This window comes from Globicephala melas, chromosome 4 (genome assembly GCF_963455315.2).
Source record: "Globicephala melas chromosome 4, mGloMel1.2, whole genome shotgun sequence".
Classification (NCBI taxonomy): Eukaryota; Metazoa; Chordata; class Mammalia; order Artiodactyla; family Delphinidae; genus Globicephala; species Globicephala melas.
Window position 1 is genome coordinate 141,336,486 of NC_083317.1, and position 21,302 is coordinate 141,357,787.

The 21,302-nt window shown below is 39.7% G+C and overlaps 2 protein-coding genes across 6 annotated transcripts in view; one reads left to right on the forward strand and one right to left on the reverse strand.

The window, feature by feature from the left end:
* Nucleotides 1-11,552, forward strand: part of LOC115863506 (serine/arginine-rich splicing factor 11-like) — a 44,275-nt gene extending 32,723 nt beyond the window's left edge. Inside the window, 4 exon segments of the mRNA XM_070045402.1 lie at nt 771-821; nt 1,009-1,185; nt 4,026-4,143; nt 11,437-11,552. Coding sequence (XP_069901503.1) covers nt 771-821; nt 1,009-1,185; nt 4,026-4,143; nt 11,437-11,552 — 462 coding nt within the window.
* Nucleotides 1-21,302, reverse strand: part of ZNF385D (zinc finger protein 385D) — a 1,091,058-nt gene that overhangs the window by 640,319 nt on the left and 429,437 nt on the right. The gene's annotated exons all lie outside the window — the stretch shown is intronic.

Below are 21,302 nucleotides of genomic sequence, written 5' to 3' on the forward strand. Positions count from 1 at the left end.
CTGTGTTCCCTCCCTGTTGATTGTTTGGCCTGAGGCGTCCCATCACTGGAGCCTACAGGCTAATGGTGGGGCTAATGGTGGCCTGCGGGAGGGCTCATGCCAATGAGTATTTCCCAGGACTGCTGCTGCCAGTGTCTTTGTCCCTTGGTGAGCCACAGCTGCCCCCCGCCTCTGCAGGAGACCCTCCAACACTAGCAGGTAGGTTTCATTCAGTCTCCTATGGGGTCACTGCTCCTTTCTCCTGGGTTCTAGCGTGCACAAGACTTTGTGTGTGCCCTCCAAGAGTGGAGTTTCCGTTTCCCCCAGTCCTGTGGAAGTCCTGGAATCAAATCCCACTGGCCTTCAAAGCCAGATTCTCTGGGGGCTCCTCCTCCTGTTGCCAGACCTCCAGGCTGAGAAGCCTAATGTGGGGCTCAGAACTTTCACTCTAGTCGGAGACCTTCTGTGGTACAATTGTTCTCCAGTCTGTGGGTATGGGACTTGATTCTATCACGATTGCGTGCCTCCTACCTTCTCACCATGGCTTCCCCTTTGTCCTTGGATGTAGGGTATCTTTTTTGGTACCTTTCAGTGTTTCTTTGTCGATGGTTGTTCAGCAGTTCGTTGTGATTCCAGTGTTCTTGTAAGAAGGGGTGAGTGCACATCCTTCTACTCTGCCACCTTGAGCTAATCCGTCTCATGTATGTCTCTCACGTTCCAGAGAACAAACACTAGCTCAATATTTCAATGTACTTCAAAAATATCCCTGATTATTTTTGAGTCTTTGGCAGATGAGGAAGCTGAAGTATGGAGCATATGTTTTATCCAAGGACTCAAAGAAGGTAAGTAAAAGCTCTAATTTTGGGAAATTGGGATTGACATATATACACTAATATGCATAAAATGGACAACTAATTAGAACTTGCTGTACATAAAAAAAAAAAGCTCTAAGTTTTTCTTTCTGGCTCTGCAGTTAAATGCCTAATACATATGCTCATGCTATTTTCACTCTGCCCTTTCTATTTACAGGTGGTACATTTGGTGACAGACTCATCTCAGACCCAAACCCGGGAAAGATGGTTCTTTGGGACACTAGTCCACCATCTTCCATCTGCTGACTTTCCAAATAAAGTCGCTCTTTCTTGCCTCAACACCATTTCTCGATTATCGGCCTGTCATGCAGCGAGTAGTATGAGCTTGGACTCGGTGACAAAAATACAGAGGAAATACTAAAGGTTGGCTGAAGGGTGGGATAGAGGAGAGGAGCCAAGGAAACTAAGCAACTAAAAGGAAAGGTCTAGATTTGATCCCTAGTGCCCTGGAATACATATGCTTCCCTGAGGCTATGCTGCTTGACTCTAATTGAGGTTCCCTGGGGCTCAAGTTAAAAGCTTCTGCTCTCAGTACACAGAGAAGCTAGCTCTCTTCTTATTTGGTTTCCAGTTTCATTCTTTTCAGAAGTGCAGACTTCCAGCTCAAAGTACCTCAAATCACCATTGAAGTAGAAAGCTCTTCAGACATAAAAAAGCAGCTTCCATCAGGGCAGAGATGCGTGGACTTAGCAAGCTAAAAGCACCCTTGGAATACACCTGCTGGAAACAAAGCTAGGTTCTGGTCAAAACCCAGACCTTTAGTCATCTTTAAGTCCCAAATTATTCATTGAAATCATAATTTGGAGACAAATCCTATCATACTCCCCTTTCAGGTCCCCGCTTTTCGTTTTCTAAGTTACTTTAATTTAAAATTTGTTTTATGTAACGAGAAGATTGGTAGCTAGGAGAGAGAAAATGAGCCAGATTTCCTCTGAAGGAGGTTGGGGTGAGAAGGGTAAAACGCCATGATTTCTCCCCTGTTAATGCTTTACTCCTTGGGGTATGAGGAGTTTAAATTTCCAGAAATTCAATCTTTCTTGAAATTTAATAACTGACTTATTTTTAGAGTATAAAAAGCCACACTCGGGCTTCCGTGGTGGCGCAGTGGTTGAGAGTCCGCCTGCCGATGCAGGGGACACAGGTTCGTGCCCCGGTCCGGGAAGATCCCACATGCCGCAGAGAGGCTGGGCCCGTGAGCCATGGCCGCTGAGCCTGCGCGTCCGGAGCCTGTGCTCCGCAACGGGAGAGGCCACAGCAGTGAGAGGCCCGCGTACCGCAAAAAAAAAAAAAAAAAAAAAGCCACACTCAACGACCTTTCTTGAGTAGAAAAATATTGGCAAGGAATAAAAAAGCACGGAGCCTAGTCCATGGCCCCCATTACAAGACTATGCAATTAGTTTAGGCTTTTAGTTTTTCTTTACCTGTAAGAGGAGGGTAATACAGGTTTCCCCGCTATCTGAAAGTAGTGTGTTCCTGTGAAACCTTCCCTAAGTGGAAATGGTGTAAAGTGAAGATGCAATGACCTAACAGATGCACAAAATAAATCGAGGTAAAGCATAGATGTTCACAGAAACAGTTCAAAGCCATTGGTGACTTGACGCTGAGATGCTGAGTGTAGTTCCCGGGGGAAGGGGAAGGATTTGGAGGCGATGCCGCTCTCAGGGGTGGGGTGGGGTTGAAGGTGGGGAGTGAGGGCATTGCCTCTATCACAGCTGCTGCTGCTGCAAAAAAAATGTTGAACACTGTTTTTGCTTTTCACTTTTTTTTTTTTAAAAGTAAATATCCTCTTCGAATTTCTTTCAGTTAGCAAAATCAAATAATAAAATAATGTAAGTCTTCGTAAAAGCAAAGTGGTATAAAGCAAGCAAACTTTCGAAAAGCGGGGGATGCTTGTATTAGCTTCCCTACCTTTCTAGTTTGTGGTGGTCATTAAAGGAAGGGGAGCTTGCACAGTAGGGATTATGAACTATTAGCTGAATTAAGGAATACATTTGGAATCTCTCTAAATAGGTAGAAGCACACTTTTAAGTGTCATAAAAAATGCAGAAAGAGGTTAAATGCCAATCCCATAGACTTCGCCAAGGCAATATACCCATTTCTACCGAGAGAAACATTTATCTCCCATGAAGCAACTTTTTACAAGCAAGATTATTTTATATAATTCACAAATGGTTTTGCATCCTTTAAAAGGGCAGCCTATCCTTGTGTGTTGAAAGGAACATACTTATTAAAAATCTAGTTAATTTTCTTTTCTGCTTATCCTAAAGTACATTGATTTAATCTTTCCTGCACATTTCCAGGGATCTTCAAAGCTAGTTCCTGAGTATTCTGGTACCCTAAGTAACTCTTGGTGGACATTAATATTTTCCTAGGATGCTTTTTTCTGTTTCGGTGTACCTACATGATGAAGACATCTAGAGTGAAATTCCCAAAGGGTTTACAGAAACAAATGTCAACAGCTGAATGATTTGCTTGCCTGTGCCAGCTCATTTGTTCTGAACAGAAAAGGCAAAGACAAGCTGATCCCACAATGATCAAATGGAATGAAGGCACTGATTATGTCAATGCGAGAATAATTAGACACATAGTCACCATAAACAGCCTTTGAAGTGTTTCAACAGCTATAATTTCATCCATTGCTATCATCTAGCTCTTAGCAGAGAAGCCAACTCTCAATTTTTCTGTGGATGGATTTAAGCAAAAAGGATTTGGTCCATTGCTTAATACTAGAAGATTACTAAAAAGTGGTAGTTGAACAAGAATCTTATACATTGGTCACTTCTGACTGTTGCAAGTGAAAATTATACAAGCAGACTACTTCCCCGTTTTAAATTCCTGATTCAAACCTAAATTGGGACTGCCTAGTATCACTACTGTAACCGAGCAGGACCCTATGAGCCCTTCCCAGAACAGATCCCACCCATGTCCTCCGCCTGCCTTTTGTCTGTAGAAAAACTTTAGTCAAAGAATAAATTTAATCAGAGAAGTGAGAAAATGCAAGAAAGGAAAACAGTCAAGCAAGACAAAACAATACTTTAGCCATTAAACAAAGTCAAAGACCTTTAGTTCTTCCGAAAGGGCTATAGAGAATATTCTGAGCCATGGCCTTTGAGCTGCTTTGCAGATACTGAAACCCCCATCAGCTGGGAGATGTTAATTGTATGCCATCCACAGCATGTAGACCCCAGAACAGGTGGAACCAAAAGGTTGATGATGCCGACTCCCAATGACCTCACCATCAACCAATCAGAAGAATGTCCACGAGCTGACCACGCCCTCCTCTTTGAACACCGTAAGACTCCTCACTACCCGCTCCAGGGTGGGACACAGAGTCTTGAGGGCATTAGCCTGCTGTGGCCCCCTTTGCCTGGCAAAGCAATAAAGCTATTCTTTTCTACCTCACCCAAAACTGTGTCTCCCGGTTTCTATTCGGCCTCAGTGAATAGAGGCTGGATTTAGGCAACACTACTGTATTTCTATAGTTTGCTTAATATTCACAATATGAGAAAATAACCTTCTTCTTTCTTCAAAATTTATGCTCCCATCCTCTACCCAACTCTCATTTGATACACTTCATTGACCCTCCCATCTCAGATCAATCGTCCTTTTCCCATCACCATCCCCCCTGGGATCATGGAGAAAGGCAGCCTCTGACCATCAAGGGTGCATCCTTCCACTGGTACACTGGACCCCCTCTCTTTCACATCTTTATATTAGGTACATTAGTTCTGCTAGTTCAATGGTCTCAAAATGTGGTCCCCAGACCAGCAGCATCACTTAGGAACCTGAATCAGAAACTCTGGAGGGTTATTCTGAAGTCTTATAAAGTTTGAGAAACCACTGAGTTAGTTCAGTGGCCCTCAATACTAACTACGTATTTGAATTATGTGGGGAATTTTTATTTTATTTTATTTTATTTATTTAATTATTTATTTATTTAATTAATATTTTGCGGTACGCGGGCCTCTCACTGCTGTGGCCTCTCCCGTTGTGGAGCACAGGCTCCGGACGCGCAGACTCAGCGGTCATGGCCCATGGGCCCAGGCGCTCCACGGCATGTGGGATCCTCCCGTACCGGGGCACGAACCCGTGTCCCCTGCATCGGCAGGCGGACTCTCAACCACTGCGCCACCAGGGAAGCCCTATGTGGGGAATTTTTAAAATACCAGTTCCAGAGCCCCACGCCCAGAGATTCTGATTAACTTGGTCTGGGATTGGCCCAACCATTGATATTTTAAAAATTTTCCCACATGATTGTAGCATGACACCAGAGTTGAAACCACTGAGTTGAAGCCTTTCCCTCTCCTATATTGTCAACCTCAATGATCGTTTCATAAGATGTTTTTGCCACCATAGTTTGTCACGTAATTACTTAGGAAGTTATGTATGTTCCTTGTCTACCTCTTTACAGCTAATGGGTCCTGAAAACCCATTCTATTTTATCACACAAGTTAGAATGTTACTGATACTGTAGGTCCTAACAGCTCCAAAGTTGTGAGGATCTTGTGTCAACGACCCCAGGAAACTTTAATGAATAGACAATTGATACAGTTATCCATGCAGCTGACACGGCTGCTTTAAACTCATGTGTTGAGAACACTCATTCTACTTGTGCCTTTAGAGAACCCAATGTCCATGAGCAGTAAACAACAAAGAAATAAAGAATCTGCTTTCATTCTGTATCTTGATAGAAACTCATAAACTTTAAAGGAAACTAAAATTCATCATGTAATTCAAAGTTGTAAGTTCTCTGCCCCTCAATATATTCATCACAGTTGTTATTTGTATGCATACGTCTATATAGCTGTAATAGCTCTAGATTATATAAACATATCAATAAGTATAGATTATAGGTATTCAATCTACATATATGTATATATAAAATATATACGTATTATGTATCTCCAACTATATTATAAATCTCTGAAGATTAACAAGCATATCTTAAATCCCTTTATATCTACCACATTACCAATTAAAATGTAATAGATGTTCAATTAATGATTTTTGTTAAATGCTTGTTGTTAATTTAGGTTAGCTTATTCATTTATTTGCACAAAATTCTTCCTACCCTCTTCCTATATTCCATCCACCCATGGGTTCTACTTTAAGATGTCAGAAGTAGTGTGCTACAGACTGGTTTGGGAACGTGAGTTTAACTCCTTATTCTCACATTTAAGAGCTCCATTCCTTTGATCGAGCTCCTTAACCTCCTTCTCCCACAAAATATTGTATTAATATCCAAATTATCTAATTCGTAGCTTTCTAGTGAAACATACAGATATGTACACATGCTTTTAAAACTGTGAAATAATGTAAAAGTTCAGAATTGTTACAATAATGGCAGAGGCAGAAATGAGCTAGCCATTCACCACAGCAGTTTCCTCTTCCCCCTAAGCACACAGCCAGCCTGCTCTCCTAGCAGACTGGTGTTCTAGAAGATTGAATAGCTTAGCCTCCTGTTGGCCAGAAACACCCACATTAAGTCAGGGCCAACTGACAGCTACCTGTCTCGGTAAGTAAAAATCGACTGGATATTAGTACACCCACTTATGCATGTATTATCCATGGTTGCTTTCAAACTAAAACAGCAGAGCTGAGTAGCTGTGATAGAGACTATATGGCCAGAAAACCCTAAATATTTACTATCTGGCCCTTTGCAAAAAAGGTGCAGTCCACTACTTCAGCAAAAACAAACTATTACTCTATAGATACACTGAAATTGTTAGATTCGCTTTTTACAGCACATAGTATTACCCCTGCTAACACAAGGATCTCCCATTCTCTTAAAGTTACTATCTATTTCTCCCCTTAGTAGTCCCAAAGGCAATGGCTTGCTTTGAGGTTGCTTCTTTGTTTCCTTTCATGTTTTTAATCTATCAAGCCAAATAAATGGTTAGGTTACAGTGGTTACAATGGTTACAGTGGTAACAATGGTTACAGTGTTAGGAATCTTCTGATTGGAGTATGTTCATCCACACAGCATAGGCTTGTGAGATATTCTCTGAAGAGCAATGATTGTTTGACTATCACACATTACTCTTGAAAATGATGCCTTGTATTCAAGCAAGATAGTAAAATTAAACAAGGTACTATTTTCGCACTTACCATGGCCACCATCTGTAACATATGCATGTGACAGAGACTGCCAATTGTCTGCCAACATCCATTTCCTCTGAGCCCTTCATTGTTTTAGCTAAACACATGGGTGCCCAGAAGAAACAAAAAAGATTATGTTACCCAGTCTCCCTTGCAAATAGCCATGTTATGTGTCTATGACCTGGCCAAAAGAAGTAAGTGAAAATGAGGTGTACAAATTCCAGGAGTGGGAGAAGGATGCTTTCTCCTTCCGTGGCTTCTGTCCTGTTTGCTGAAATGTGACATGATGGCTGGAGCTACGCAGTTGTTCTTGGACCTCGAGGTAGAACTCAGTTATTGAGTATGATGCTTCAACAAGAGAGAATCCCTGGTGATTTTTTTAAATTAATTTATTTATTAATTTATTATCTTTGGCTGCATTGGCTCTTTGTTGCTGCGTGCGGGCTCTCTCTAGTTGTGGCGAGTGGGGGCTACTCTTTGTTGCGGTGTGCGACCTTCTCATTGTGGTGGCTTCTCTTGTTGCGGAGCACGGGCTCTAGGCACGCGGGCTTCAGTAGTTGTGGCGCCCGGACTTAATTGCTCCGCAGCATGTGGGATCTTCCCAGACCAGGGCTCGAATCCCTGTCCCCTGCGTTGGCAGGCAGGCTCTTAACCACTGCACCTGGAGACTTCCCTGGTGATTTTGGAGACATTATACCAACCAAGGACATCCGACTTTCACATGAGACAGAAATACACATGAATTAAAAAAAAGATTTTAAGTTTGAGTCTGGTCACTTGAGGCCCAACTTAATCTCATTTGATAAAATAGAAAAGTGAGCTAGAAATTAACAATTTATTAAGAAAAAGAAAGTAAAACAGTGAGATAATTTTAAAACAACAAAAACCAAATAGCAGAGTATAAAAGTGATTATCCAAAAAAAAAGCCTGTATAAAAGAGATAATATTTTTGAACTATATGAATGGCCCCTGTCTCTCATATTTCTTTTAATCAACATTCCTGCTATTCTGCCAGTAGCATGGATTTGACTGGAAAGGTTTAGGGTGGTCACAGCAGGAATGCAGAAAGAATGTAAATAATCAGCTTCTGACACCCAAAAGATAATCCTGTTGCTAGTACTGAAGTAGGGCTTTGTGTAGAACGAGAATATTGTACAAACTTAACTAAAAAAGTCAGAACCAAGCATGGAAGGAAGGGCTGAAAACATAAATTTTCTCCATTTGTAATTCGAAATAATACCCTTTTACCCATAACGTTGGGCTACAGGGCATGTAAAGGTGTGTACAATGTACATAGGATGTAGAGAATGAGAAGATCCAAAGTTTCCATGAGAGGAAGATGGAAGACAAAATATGAGATAGCACACAAAGGGGGCTCTGGATAATTTCTTTCCCTGATCTTTATAGATGACAGAATTAGAAACATCCTGACAGCACTGAGTCTGGGGAACCATTTTCTTTGTTGCTGGGTGACTTTCAGGTCCCACCTCAGCTCTGCACCATCCAAAAGCAAGAGCAGGGCTTCCCTGGTGGCGCAGTGGTTGAGAGTCCGCCTGCCGATGCAGGCGACACGGGTTCGTGCCCAGGTCCGGGAAGATCCCACATGCCGCGGAGCAGCTGGGCCCGTGAGCCATGGCTGCTGAGCCTGCGCGTCTGGAGCCAGTGCTCCGCAACGGGAGAGGCCACAACAGTGAGAAGCCCGCGTACTGCCAAAAAAAAAAAAAAGAAAACAAAAGCAAGAGCAAATGCGTGCATGGCTCCTAGTTTCCTGTGGTCTGAAATTGTTGTGGAAGAGACTTGGAAATGTCCTTGGTCTGCGGAGAGACAGAGCTGTGCAGGAACCAGTGGGCAACTCAGGAGGAGGTTTAGTCTGGGATCCTTGGGCTCCAGTGGCGGAATCACCCCTCCGCCAAAAATATCCAAGATGAAACCTTATTTGGGAAAGGAGAAAAACAGACAGCATCACAGTGAGAGCCAGTGAGAATCCAGAAAACACTGACCAGTGAGAACTGAGATTCATCCTTCTCTACTGTAACTAAGCTGCCTTGCCTTCACACCTAGATATCATTAAGAGAAGAACACAGGAAGGGGGATGGGCTCAAAGAGATTGAGCACTATATTAAAAGGGCTAGTTTATCTAAAAGGATATTTTTTTAAAGATATCATTAAAGATATAAATTGTAAAATTTATACTGTACTATGAGGTATCACTTCAGACCAGTCAGAATGGCCATCATTTAAAAGTCTATAAAAAAAAAAAGTCTACAAATAATAAATGCTGGAGAAGGTGTGGAGAAAAGGGAAGACTCCTACACTATTGGTGGGAATGCAAATTGGTGCAGCCACTATGGAAAACAGTACAGAGGTTACTTAAAAGGCTAAAAATAGAGTTACCATAGGATCCAGCAATCCCACTCTTGGGCATATATCTGGGGAAAACTCTAATTTGAAAAGATACACGCACCCCTAATGTTTATAGCAGCACTATTTACAATAGCCAAGACATGGAAGCAACCTAAATGTCCAGATGAATGGATAAAGAAGATGTTGTGTACACACACACACACACACACACACACACACACACACACACACACACACTGGAATATTACTCAGCCATGAAAAAGAATGAAATAATGCCATTTGCAGCAACATGGAAGGACCCAGAGATTGTCATACTAAGTGAAGTAAGTCAGACAGAGAAAGACAAATATCATATGATATCACCACTTATTTGTGGGATCTAAAAATGATACAAATGAACTTATTTACAAAGCAGAAAGAGACTCGCAAAGAAAAAAAACGTATGGTTACCAAAGGGGAAAGGAGGGAAGGGATAAATTAGGAGTTTGGGATTAACAGATGTATAGTATCACATATAAAATAGATAAACAACAAAGTCCTACTGTAGAGCACAGGGAACTCTATTCAATAGCTTGTAATAAACTATAATGGAAAAAAAATTTTTAATTGTACCATTTTTTTCTTTATCCAGTAGGTAGTGACCATAAGAAAGATTATATCAGCCAAAAGAACCAACAGAGATGTACATGTTCCTTACACCCCTAACTGTTCTGTGAGTTAAACAGATTACTGTATTTACAACGTTCAAAGAGAAGGCATGTCAGACACCGCTTCCTTTTAATTGTGGCAAAGAGCTTTTGAACAGACTATTTTCTTAAAAGATTAAAATAATTTATTTGCATATCTCTTACTATTTCTGAGATGTAGAAAAGAGTGAAACAGCTACATCAAAATGAAACATAAGAATGAAGCTTAATAAATTAATGGACACTTCCTTTAAGTAACTTCAGAGGAAAATCTATCAATTTATTCCAAGTTTAGACTATCTATATTTTCCTTTTATTCTGTAAACATCTGTTATAATGTCATGTTGAGTGGGCCACCAGTGCATTGAATAGGCTCAGTTTTCCTCAAACAGTCTCTCTTCTGTTTCTATTATTGCTATTGCTGCTGCTGCCGTTGTTATTATTATTTTCACATTGCTCCTACCTGGCTCCAATATTAATATATAGATTTCTTCACTCATTTATCATCAGAAAAATAAATATGGCTCACTCTCCTACATCTTCCACATCATATTAGAGCATATGTCCCTACTTGCTGAGTAAAATTATTTGCAAATATAATCCTAATGGCTATCATTAGTGTTCTGTGATAGCCAACAATTTTTATCTTTCTACCCTAAATCCACCCTTCATTGTCTATTCTGTAAAAATGTTGACGGACCCTGTAAAGACTTGCCACGTATCAGTGGCGTGGTGTTAAGCTTTGTCAGCAGAGGGCGCTAAAGGGATCCAGGAAGAGGAAACTTTCTTGGTTCTGATGAACTCTGGGATAGGCTCTTGCAGTACAAGCCTTGGGTGGCTTCTGCTCCCAGCAGCTCCTGGTGGCTACCCGCATATGGTAGTTGTCTGGGGGCAGTGTCCCTTGCCACTCCCCCAAGGGGCTCGTGACCTCAGTAACGTTTGCTCTCCAGTGGGCCTCAGATGCATCCTCTCCAATGAGGTTTAGATTTCAGCCCTGGGAAAGGGGTTCTTCCAGTTCCTAATGATTCCTTGGCTGCACTCGACCCAAGGGGTAATGGGTGCTCCCTGTATGTGCTCTTTCTTTATTTTTTAGAGACCTTATAGACACCATCCAGTCTGGGGTAGGGTTAGGGTTAGGGTTAAGGTACTATATTAATCATGAATCATTACATGCCTGTAATGATTACCTCGATCCTCTGTTATAACGACAATTCTCTATATTAAGCCTTTCCTGTTCAAATCAGTAGGAGATATTCTGCCCTGGGAGTGGTCCCAGGGGACAGATCTGCAAAGATGGGTTTCGGGAGGGGTTTGGTTGTACCCTTGAGCTTGACTGCAGCACGGGGCTCTCTGTTAATGGTACGTGGCATTCTAGGAGCCCAGGGCACGCAATGACATCTCACTTAAACTAGCACCTGTGGTGTACTGTGATAAAGTGCCAACTGAAGCAAGTGTCTCGAGAGCCCAAGTGTCTGCTGCACTTGACCATGACGGCAGTGACGATGGCTACAAGGACTTTGGTGAAGGAGAGGTGTTTTCTAAGTGCACTTGAGCACTTACAGAATAAAAATGATAAGCTCTCAGCTCAAGTCACAGCCTGAGGAGTAGGGAGCTACGGTGAGAAGCATGACACATTATTTGATTTAGTGTAGCCAGAGGGCTGATCTTGCTAAAAACCAAACTCGGTACTTCATTGTGCGAGTTGCTGAATGCCAGCAACCCTTGCAAATCCACAGTTCGATGCCTTCTCTACCACAATGGAGCTGGGCCCTGTGAACATTTCTCCTTTGCCGGTTGGCACAATGCTAAAGTTTGCTAAGAGAACCTGGGGAGGAATGGGTTTCTCTTCGGGGTCCTGGCATGCTCTTTGAGGTAGCCCGGAAGCACCTCTGATCTGTGCAATGTCCTGCTCCAGCCCCACCCATGTCTTCAAAGGGCCGGCTCCAGGCATTCAGGGACTGCTTACTCAGAAGTCCTTTCAGGTGGCTCAGGGCAGACTCTTGCTGGAAGGACGTCACCTGTGAATGGCTTCTGCTGGCACCCCCTTGAGCAGCTTTGCAGCCTCAGAAAACTCGGCCATCCAGACGGTCATGGCTGTGCCTGTTTGCATCTTAGTCTATGGCATGGGGGCATCTTCCAGATCCTTTTCCATCCATTGCACACTATTGAAGTCCTAGGGGCCGGGTCCTATTCCTGTATCTGTTATTACTATACTCTTTAGAGTTCTGTTTATTGCTAGCTGGTCCCCCATCATAGCTAATAATTTTTTTTTTTTTTTTGGTACGCGAGCCTCTCACTGTTGTGGCCTCTCCCGTTGCGGAGCACAGGCACTGGACGCGCAGGCTCAGCGGCCATGGCTCACGGGCCCAGCCGCTCCGCGGCATGTGGGATCTTCCCGGACCGGGGCACGAATCCGTGTCCCCTGCATCGGCAGGCGGACTCTCAACCACTGCGCCACCAGGGAAGCCCAGCTATTAATTTTTGATGTTCAGATTTCTGTGTGCTCTCATCTTCTCCCGAATTCTAACTGATATATCTCTTAAATTTTCAATATTTTAGCTGGGGAATAAAGAAAGCATGAAAAGTAAGTAAGATACGATTTAATCATAATCTCCCAGGAATCATTCCTTTTTAAGTTCTGTATCACTACATTTAAGTTCTTTATCACTTCATGTATTCTTGAAATGATCTAAAGTGAGTTAGATGTAATGAAATAACTATTTGGACCATTTCTTAAGTAAAGTTAAAATTAGTAAACCGATCAAAACTTAGTATTACAAAAAAGCCTGTATAAGAAAAATGTGCAAGATACGATTTGGTCCTATTTATTGATAAAATTACTGAGTTTAGTGAAGCCAAAATCTCGGAAAGGTCTGTTAAAATTAAGAGCAAATATTTTATATATGTAATTCTGAAGGAAAGATTAAACAAACATAACAGATGTGATATAACTGAAATACGACTTTAGCTTTGCCTAATAGTATTCTCTTAAACTTCAGGGGAAGCCCATTTTTCTCTGAATCCAGGAAGAAATCTTAGAATCTAGTACATCCCTTGGTTTATTGGCTGATATTTTAAAAGTAAAAAATTATTTCGTTATGTTAATTATAAACATAGGGTCAACTGCGAATTCTCCAAGGACTGAAGTTTCACTCACTTCAGTTAAAGTAAACAGACACGGGCCCTCCACTCTACTTAGGAAGAAGATAGGATGCACATTACTCCAACAGGTGTTTTCAAAAAGTGGTCTTCTTTTTCTGTTTCTGGTCATTCTTATGAAATTCTTCTTTCTTTTGTCTGGTTTAGTATTATTGGATAAGGGGTGCAAAAGCAATGAAACTAGATGTAGTTTGATAAGTTCATTTTGGTTTGATATCTCATTTTTGTATATACATCTTCTGTTGCATCTTGGTGCCTTGCTTGAAATGGCAAATTTAATATTATATATACATATGCACACATATATAGTTATATTACATATATATTTACTATTTTACTTAATAACATATAACATTTTGATTGATAATATGAATTAATTTGAAAGAAATTTCATGTTATTGAAAGTTTCACATCAAACATGTTTTTATTTGTTTTGTTTTTGTGGTACCCGGGCCTCTCACTGTTGTGGCCTCTCCCATTGCGGGCACAGGCTCAGGACGCGCAGGCTCAGCGGCCATGGCTCACGGGCCCAGCCGCTCCGCGGCATGTGGGATCTTCCCGGACCGGGGCACGAACCCGTGTCCCCTGCATCGGCAGGCGGACTCTCAACCACTGCGCCACCAGGGAAGCCCCAAACAATTTTTTATAATGGGGAAGTTATGAAGGGCTTCTTCATTGTTTCTTATTTTTTCTTCTGCAAAATCACTTTCGGTCTTTGACACATTTGCTGTTTTACCAATTGCTTAATTTGGCATGCTCTAAAAATCTCCACGGTTAATCACGCTAAAAGTAAATTTAAAACTCAGACTTAGTTAATATTTTATCAAAGTGCATCTTGATAATTCCCTTGCATAATTGCAACTTCTGAATTCAAAATCATTTTGACTTTTACAGGCTTATTTTCTATCTTCTGATATAAATCAACATTTAAAAGATTTGAACAATGTATTTTAATTTCATGCATGCAATTATAATGCTTATTATTGTCACTTTAAAATATATTATTTATACCAACTTCATGTGTGCTCATGAAAAAGAAAAAAGTAAATCTACTTTTTTTTAAATGAAGAGATTTAAGTACTCCATGTATTTTGTTTGTTTTGTTTTGTTTTGGATTAGATTGAAGTTTTCTGTTCATTAAATAAAATGTATTCTTCCGGGAGAAAGAACAGATTAAAAGTATAAACCCTATTCGGTAAAGTCATCTCTACATTGAATCTTAAGAAAATAAGGAACAGTGCAAAATTCTACTAGTTATGAGAATCCTTATTCTTAGCCTAAAAAAACTAAGCATAAACCCTGATTATAGACTTTTAAGGAAATTTGTCAGAGGCATTGTTCTGTTGAAGCCAAACATTAGAAACTTACAGAGAAAATCTGTAGGCACCTAAAAATATGAATTAAAGTACATAACAGTACTCTTTGTTCTTTGATTGCTGCCTGGCTAGAGAAGCATGAAATCAAAGTACTTTGTTATTTGCCTACCTCTACAAATATCATTAAATTTGATATTAAGTACAGGTTCCTCTTTCAAAGATTTAAAACAGAAGGAAAAATCAGCAAAGAAGTAGTAAACACCTGAATTTTAGTAAGTTATAACTTATTTTTATATATTTAATCATAAGGTGCATCTTCACTTGTTTCTATATTTAAAAATATGTTAATACAACTGAATAAAAATCACACTCAACATGGCTTCATTCATTCATCTGTTCACTCACTCATGTACCCATTCATCTGAGTTATCAAGGGCCCATTCTATTCATGGGCCAGGACTTCAGATGATGATCATAGAATCCTGGTATTCAAAATGCTTAAATTTTAGTGAGAAACATTTTCACATGAAAACTAAAAGAAATACGAAAGTATAATTATAAGGGCTCCAAATGAAATGCCAAATGTGCTTGGAAATTTCGAGAAAAAGAAATGGCCTGATTCTCTTAGGAAGTGTAGGAGAAGGAAAAGATGCCCCTGAATGAGGTTCTGTTTGAGATAAATCCTGAAGAACAAGTAGGATTCCAGTAGCTCGTGATGCAATAATGATGGAAGAAAGCTTTGAAGTCCTGGATGTACCATATTTGGGATACACAGGGAGAGTACCTGGGAAGTCACATAGGAAATGAAACTAGAAAATTATTAAGGTCATGGGCATCGAAGGGCCTGTATCGTTTGCCAAGGATGTTGGACTTTGACCAATAGGCCCGTGTTTTCTAGTCTGATATATTGAGGCACACTTTAATGATTTACCCTCACCAAAAAGGAGTCAAATGCTAATATATAGTTGATAAATACAAATGCATAATAGCATAACATACCGCTATGATCACCCCAACAATGCTGCAAAACGAGCCAACAAAAAGTTGAGTGACATAAAACATAAGCACTGCAAATCAAAACTACAATAAGGTATCACCTCACACCAGTCAGAATGGCTATGATCAGAATATCTACAAATGCTGGAGAGGGTATGGAGAAAAGGGAACCCTACTACACTGTTGGTGGGAATGCAAACTGGTACAACCACTATGGAGAACAGTATGAAAGTTACTTATAAAACTCAAAACAGAGCTACCATGTGATCCAGCAATCCCACTCCTGGGCATATATCCAGAGAAAACCATGGTTTGAAAGGATACATACACCCTATTGTTCATTGCAGCACTAGTTACAGTAGCCAAGATATGGAAACAACCTAAACGTCCACCAACAGAGGAATGGATAAAGAATATGTGGTACATATATACACTGGAATATTACTCAGCCATAAAAAGAATGAAATAATTTGCAGCAACATGGATGGACCTAGACATTATCATACTAAGTGAAGTAAGTGAGACAGGGAGAGACAAATATATGATATCACTCACACGTGGAATCTGATTTTAAAAAGTTGATATAAGTGAACTCATTTACAAAACAGAAACAGACTCACAGATAGCTAAAAAACAAACTTCTGGTTACCAAAGGGGAAACGTTGGGAGGGAGGGATAAATCAGGTGCTTGGGATAAACATACACACACTACTATATATGATAGATAACCAACAAGGACCTACTGTATAGCACAGGGAGCTCTACTCAATATTCTGTGATAACCTATCTGAGAAAATAATCTGAAAAAGAATAAATATATGTATATGTAAAACTGAATCACTTTGCTCCACACCTGATACTAACATGTTAGTATGGTTGTAAATCAACTATACTTCAATAAAAATTTTATAAATAAATAAATAAAATTAAGAAACCGAAAAAAACAAAACCAAACCGTAAGCACTTATTGTTCACTTGTCTAGAGTCAGCTGAGGGTTTGGCAGCTCTGCTAGTCATGGCAACACTCATGCACAAGCTCATATCACGTGTCTGACTGGGTCACTCCTGTTAACATTTTATTGCTGAAAGCAAAGCCTGTCACATAGTTGAGTCCAGTGTCTAGGGGCAGGCGGATCACAGCTTCCCCACCCCTAAAGTGGGAGGAAGATGTAAAGTCACATGACCAGGAGAGTGGATACTGGGAGAAGTGAAGCCCTGGGGCAAAATGATAAAATCTACCCCACATAATACAGAATTAGAAAAACTCACCAGGAAAAACAGTCATCGAATTGTGTCTAAATCATTTTCTGAGTTTAAAGACTAATGACTTTACTATTCTACTATTATATAAAATGAAAACATGTTTCTTTAAAAAGAGCAAACCACTCATCGTTTAAAACTCAGAAAGCGCTCTTTTAATACACGTAAATCAACCTACCCATCAATCTACCTATAGATACAAATTTTCAAGGATATATTACTGTTAGAAGCATACAGGGTTATAAATAACTTGATAAAAATGCAATTTGAATAAAATATGTTAAATTTATTTTATTTGATTTTCACCAAAAGTAACAGAAGTCAAAGTAAAATAAATAGAATGGCTGAACATCATATGAATATCTCTTTTCCAGGATATTATGAAAAAGTTCATTCATGAGTAAAAACATTTTGAAAAGTACTAAGGGTTGAAAAGCTTTGTGATTTTTTGTTTGTTTGTTTTTGTTTTTGTTTTTGTTTTTTTTGCGGTACGCGGGCCTCTCACTGTTGTGGCCTCTCCCGTTGCGGAGCACAGGCTCCGGACGTGCAGGCTCAGCGGCCATGGCTCACGGGCCCAGCCGCTCCACGGCATGTGGGATCTTCCCGGACCGGGGCACGAACCCGTGTCGCCTGCATCGGCAGGCGGACTCTCAACCACTGCGCCACCAGGGAAGCCCAGCTTTGTGATTTTAACAATAAATTTTATTCTCATCTATTATATCAAGTGATACTCCATTATGAAAAACAATCAGAAAGTTAGCAAGCATTCAGCTGTGTCCTCCTACTTACCCTTTTCCAAATTCCCACTTCTATTACTCATGTTACTCATGTTTTTGTTTCTGTTTTTCCCCGAGGCTTAGTAATATTTGGATTATGTTCTATAATTCCCACAGCCGTTCAGGCTTTAGTTCTATTATTAATATGGGTTCTAATAAAATTTTGTATGAAGGTATAATATATACACAGAAAAGTACACATATACTAATATTAAGGTTTTATAAACTAAGGAAACCCATACAACCATACCCAGATCACAAAATAGAACTTTACTATCACTCCAAATAGCTCCAAGCCCATTTGCTTCCTTCAGTTAATTAGCCATATCTATCTCAGGGAAACTAGTACCTTGATTTCTAAACTAATAACAGTTTAATGCTTTCAGTTTTTAATAAATGAGTTAAAAACGGGATTTTATTGTCCATTTTTTAATGAAAGGCTTATTGTTATCAAATTCCCCAAGTTCCTTCATATTTAAATATGTATCTGTGATATGTGTTTCCTTTACACTTATAGTCATTAATATAATGTCATCTGGATCAAGGACTCTATTGATCATTTTCCTTTTTAACAATGATCTCATTCACATTTTCATGTTTGTATTTCAATAGCAAGTAGTATTGTTTTTCCAAAAAGTCTCATGGCTCTTTCATGTATCTTGCCTTTATACTTAAATGATAACTTGGCTAGGTATTTTGTTCTTAAGCTTTACATCTTTAAAAAATTCTGAAATGTGTAGACATTGCATACTCCCGTCTGCATTTTAATTTTGCTTAACAGAAATACAAAAGCACTGTATCAGATGAGTCGGCCAAGAGAAAGACAAGACAGACTTAGAAGCGCCAGACGTTTATTGGAGGTAACTTTTGTGAGAGAGAAAGACAAGAGGGAGTTCAGAAGTGTGCAGGGGAAAATTTCAGACAAAGACACAGGTCTGACACCCATGAAAAGAGAGAGGGAGGAAGGAAGAGCCTCAAACTGATGTATGGTTCTGAGAACATTTCAGCCATCCAATGAGGAACTCTGGTGCCAAGACTGCCCACTGATGAGTCCTGGGCTGGTGGGAAAATGGCTACAAGCAAACATCCCCGCCATGATCAGCAGTTCACATTTCCGCACCAGGAGATATGTGATTTCAGATCAAAGGCCCTGGCAGATCTTAAAGACAGTGTTAACTGTAGCTTCTCAGCTACTACATGCCGAACGGCCGACTGGCACATTCCTTCCTGAAGACACACCTCCACGTCTGCTAGGGCATTCTCTCTTTCCCTTTCTAGATGCCTGGACTTGTATGCTTCATCCTTGAAATCAACCTTGAAATCAAATAATTTTGTATTATAGCTTTATTTTTTTCTGGACCACTCTGTGTCTTAATTCTTCACATCCATTTGCTTCTTTATTCAAGGAATTCTTTTGTGCCATTATTTTTTCTCTTTCTCTTCCATCAGAAGACACGGGTACTGACCTTTCTTTTGAGAATTTTCTTAAATATTTTCTACCTAGTTTGACTCTGGAGAGTATATCCTACAGTATATCCCGCTTCTATGAGGTGAGACTCTAGGGTTGTTGATCTACCTCCTGACCAGTATGGAACTCTGGCTGCTGTGAGCCTCGGATGAAATCCCTCCCTCTAAAGATGCTGCTCTGACACACAGAATCTTCTCCTCTCTCCGACTTTTCCAGAGTGCAGCATATGAAAACCTGTGGCATGAAACTAAGCTCTTGGATCTTAGTTTTGTTGCTATTGCTGACTAACTGTTTTAAAAATAAAACCATTATTTATTTTACTTAGTTTTGAAAGCAGAAAAGATTCCATTACCTGGCATTAGTTAACATCTTTACTGTTCAAGAAAAATTAATTCACTATAAATTAATTTGAAAAACCAATTAATTATGAAAGAAATAGGCAATTTTTCATTTAGCAAATATCGTATACTGTATTTCAAAATTCTTGAGTCATGGAGCTGGTATTCACCATATTATATCTACTAATGCCACACTGGACTATTGATATAGAGTGTATTTTGAGAATGCTCCTCTAAGTGACTAAAACATATGTCTCTAATGATAAAAGCTGAAAGTTTGAGGTTAGTTTTGAAAGTGGAGAATTGGAAATAGAGTAGATGGTAGAAAATTTATGCAGAAATTCAACCATTCCTCAAGCAGGAATAAATTAGGAATTGGTCATTGATATAGGGCCAAAAATCCACATTTGAGAATGTTTGAGACTTACTATTGAAGAAATATAGGCTTCTTGAATTATCATAAAATTCCTTAGAAAAATAGAAAAAATAACTGACAAATTATAGCCAAAATCGAATGAAAAATGAAATAGAGACCTAGAGAATTCTAAAAAGAGCTCTCCCTATCAGAGAATAATGCTGACAAATGCTCTCCAAATACAAAGTTTAATAAACTTAACTCCTCAAAAAATGCTGAGGAGAAATTTTGTTTCTCCTCGATGTCCTGCCCCCTTGAGATTAAAGCCACTGGCTCTTTGCCTAAAATAAAATTGAGAAGACATCCCTGTAATAACCTAAATGGGAAAAGAATTTGAAAAAGAATACATACACATATATGTATAACTGAATCACTTCATTGTACACCTGAAACTAACACAATGTTGTTAACCAACTACACTCCAATATAAAATATAAATGAATGAATGAATAAATAAATAAATAAATAAATAGACACCCCTGTACTGTATGATCTCTTCTTTTTGAGGCAGTCATAATGAAGGAATATTTCTAGCCTCCCCCATGCTGTCTGGGACATGGAACAGGAAGGGATAACTGGAAAAAGAAAATAACAGGCATTGATATCTGTGGAGTTTTACAATTAGGTCCACAATTCTTCAATGTTCCTCCCTTTGAGAGGTAGAACCTATGCCTTTACTCCCTTGCAATGACTGGATTTATCCAGAGAGAGTGGGATTTATAGGAAAAGTATGAGTAGAGGACAGGTGCTTAAAAGTACTGACCAAGTAAGTGATAAACCCAACTGAGTAGAACTGGAAAAAGTCCCTCAAGCGTACATCCACACAGAAGAGACGCTAAGGTAAACAGTCCTCCTGGGCCTTATGGAAGACATTGGACTCGCAGCGGACCTTAAAGCATAGGAGGGATACCAATAGATGGATGGAGTGGAAGGACACCCAGTACCAGATACCAGTGAAGGTCAGCGTGTCCTGACTGGGGTCTGTGGAAAGGCCAGACGTCTAGTGTTTACCTGGCAATGAGTAGGAGCTATTATAAGAAGAATAAACAGATTGGGGTCTGACTGTAGAATTCTTAAAATGCTAGGCCTAAGAACGGGGTGTCTGGTAAGTACACTTTATCAAAAATTTCCAATATTAAATGTCAGCCTTTAAGATAGTTTCAGAAATGATAAGACTCTGAGTGTTGTGCTAGAGATTTTAGGAATAAATAAAATGGTAACCGTGAAGTCAGGCAGCCTTGTATTGAATACAAATACTCAGGTCTACAATGCAATCCATGGGGCGTGTTATAAAAGGGCCACCCCCGAAGTTTTTAATGCTACGGTTTCTGAGGTGCATTAACTTGATGTTAATAGAAGCTTAAAGAAAATGAGATTTTGTTGAATCCTAATGCTCATAAATAATCAGGTTCTATGTGGACTACAATTTGTAGAAAAATCAACAATCTACTGTCTTTTCTAGCAGTACTCAAAATGCATTTAGGAGCGAAAAAGCACCAAAATTTACCATGAAGCAATAACTAAAAAATGCTTAATTCACAGCAAAGTACAAAACAATAAGATACATAAAGAGA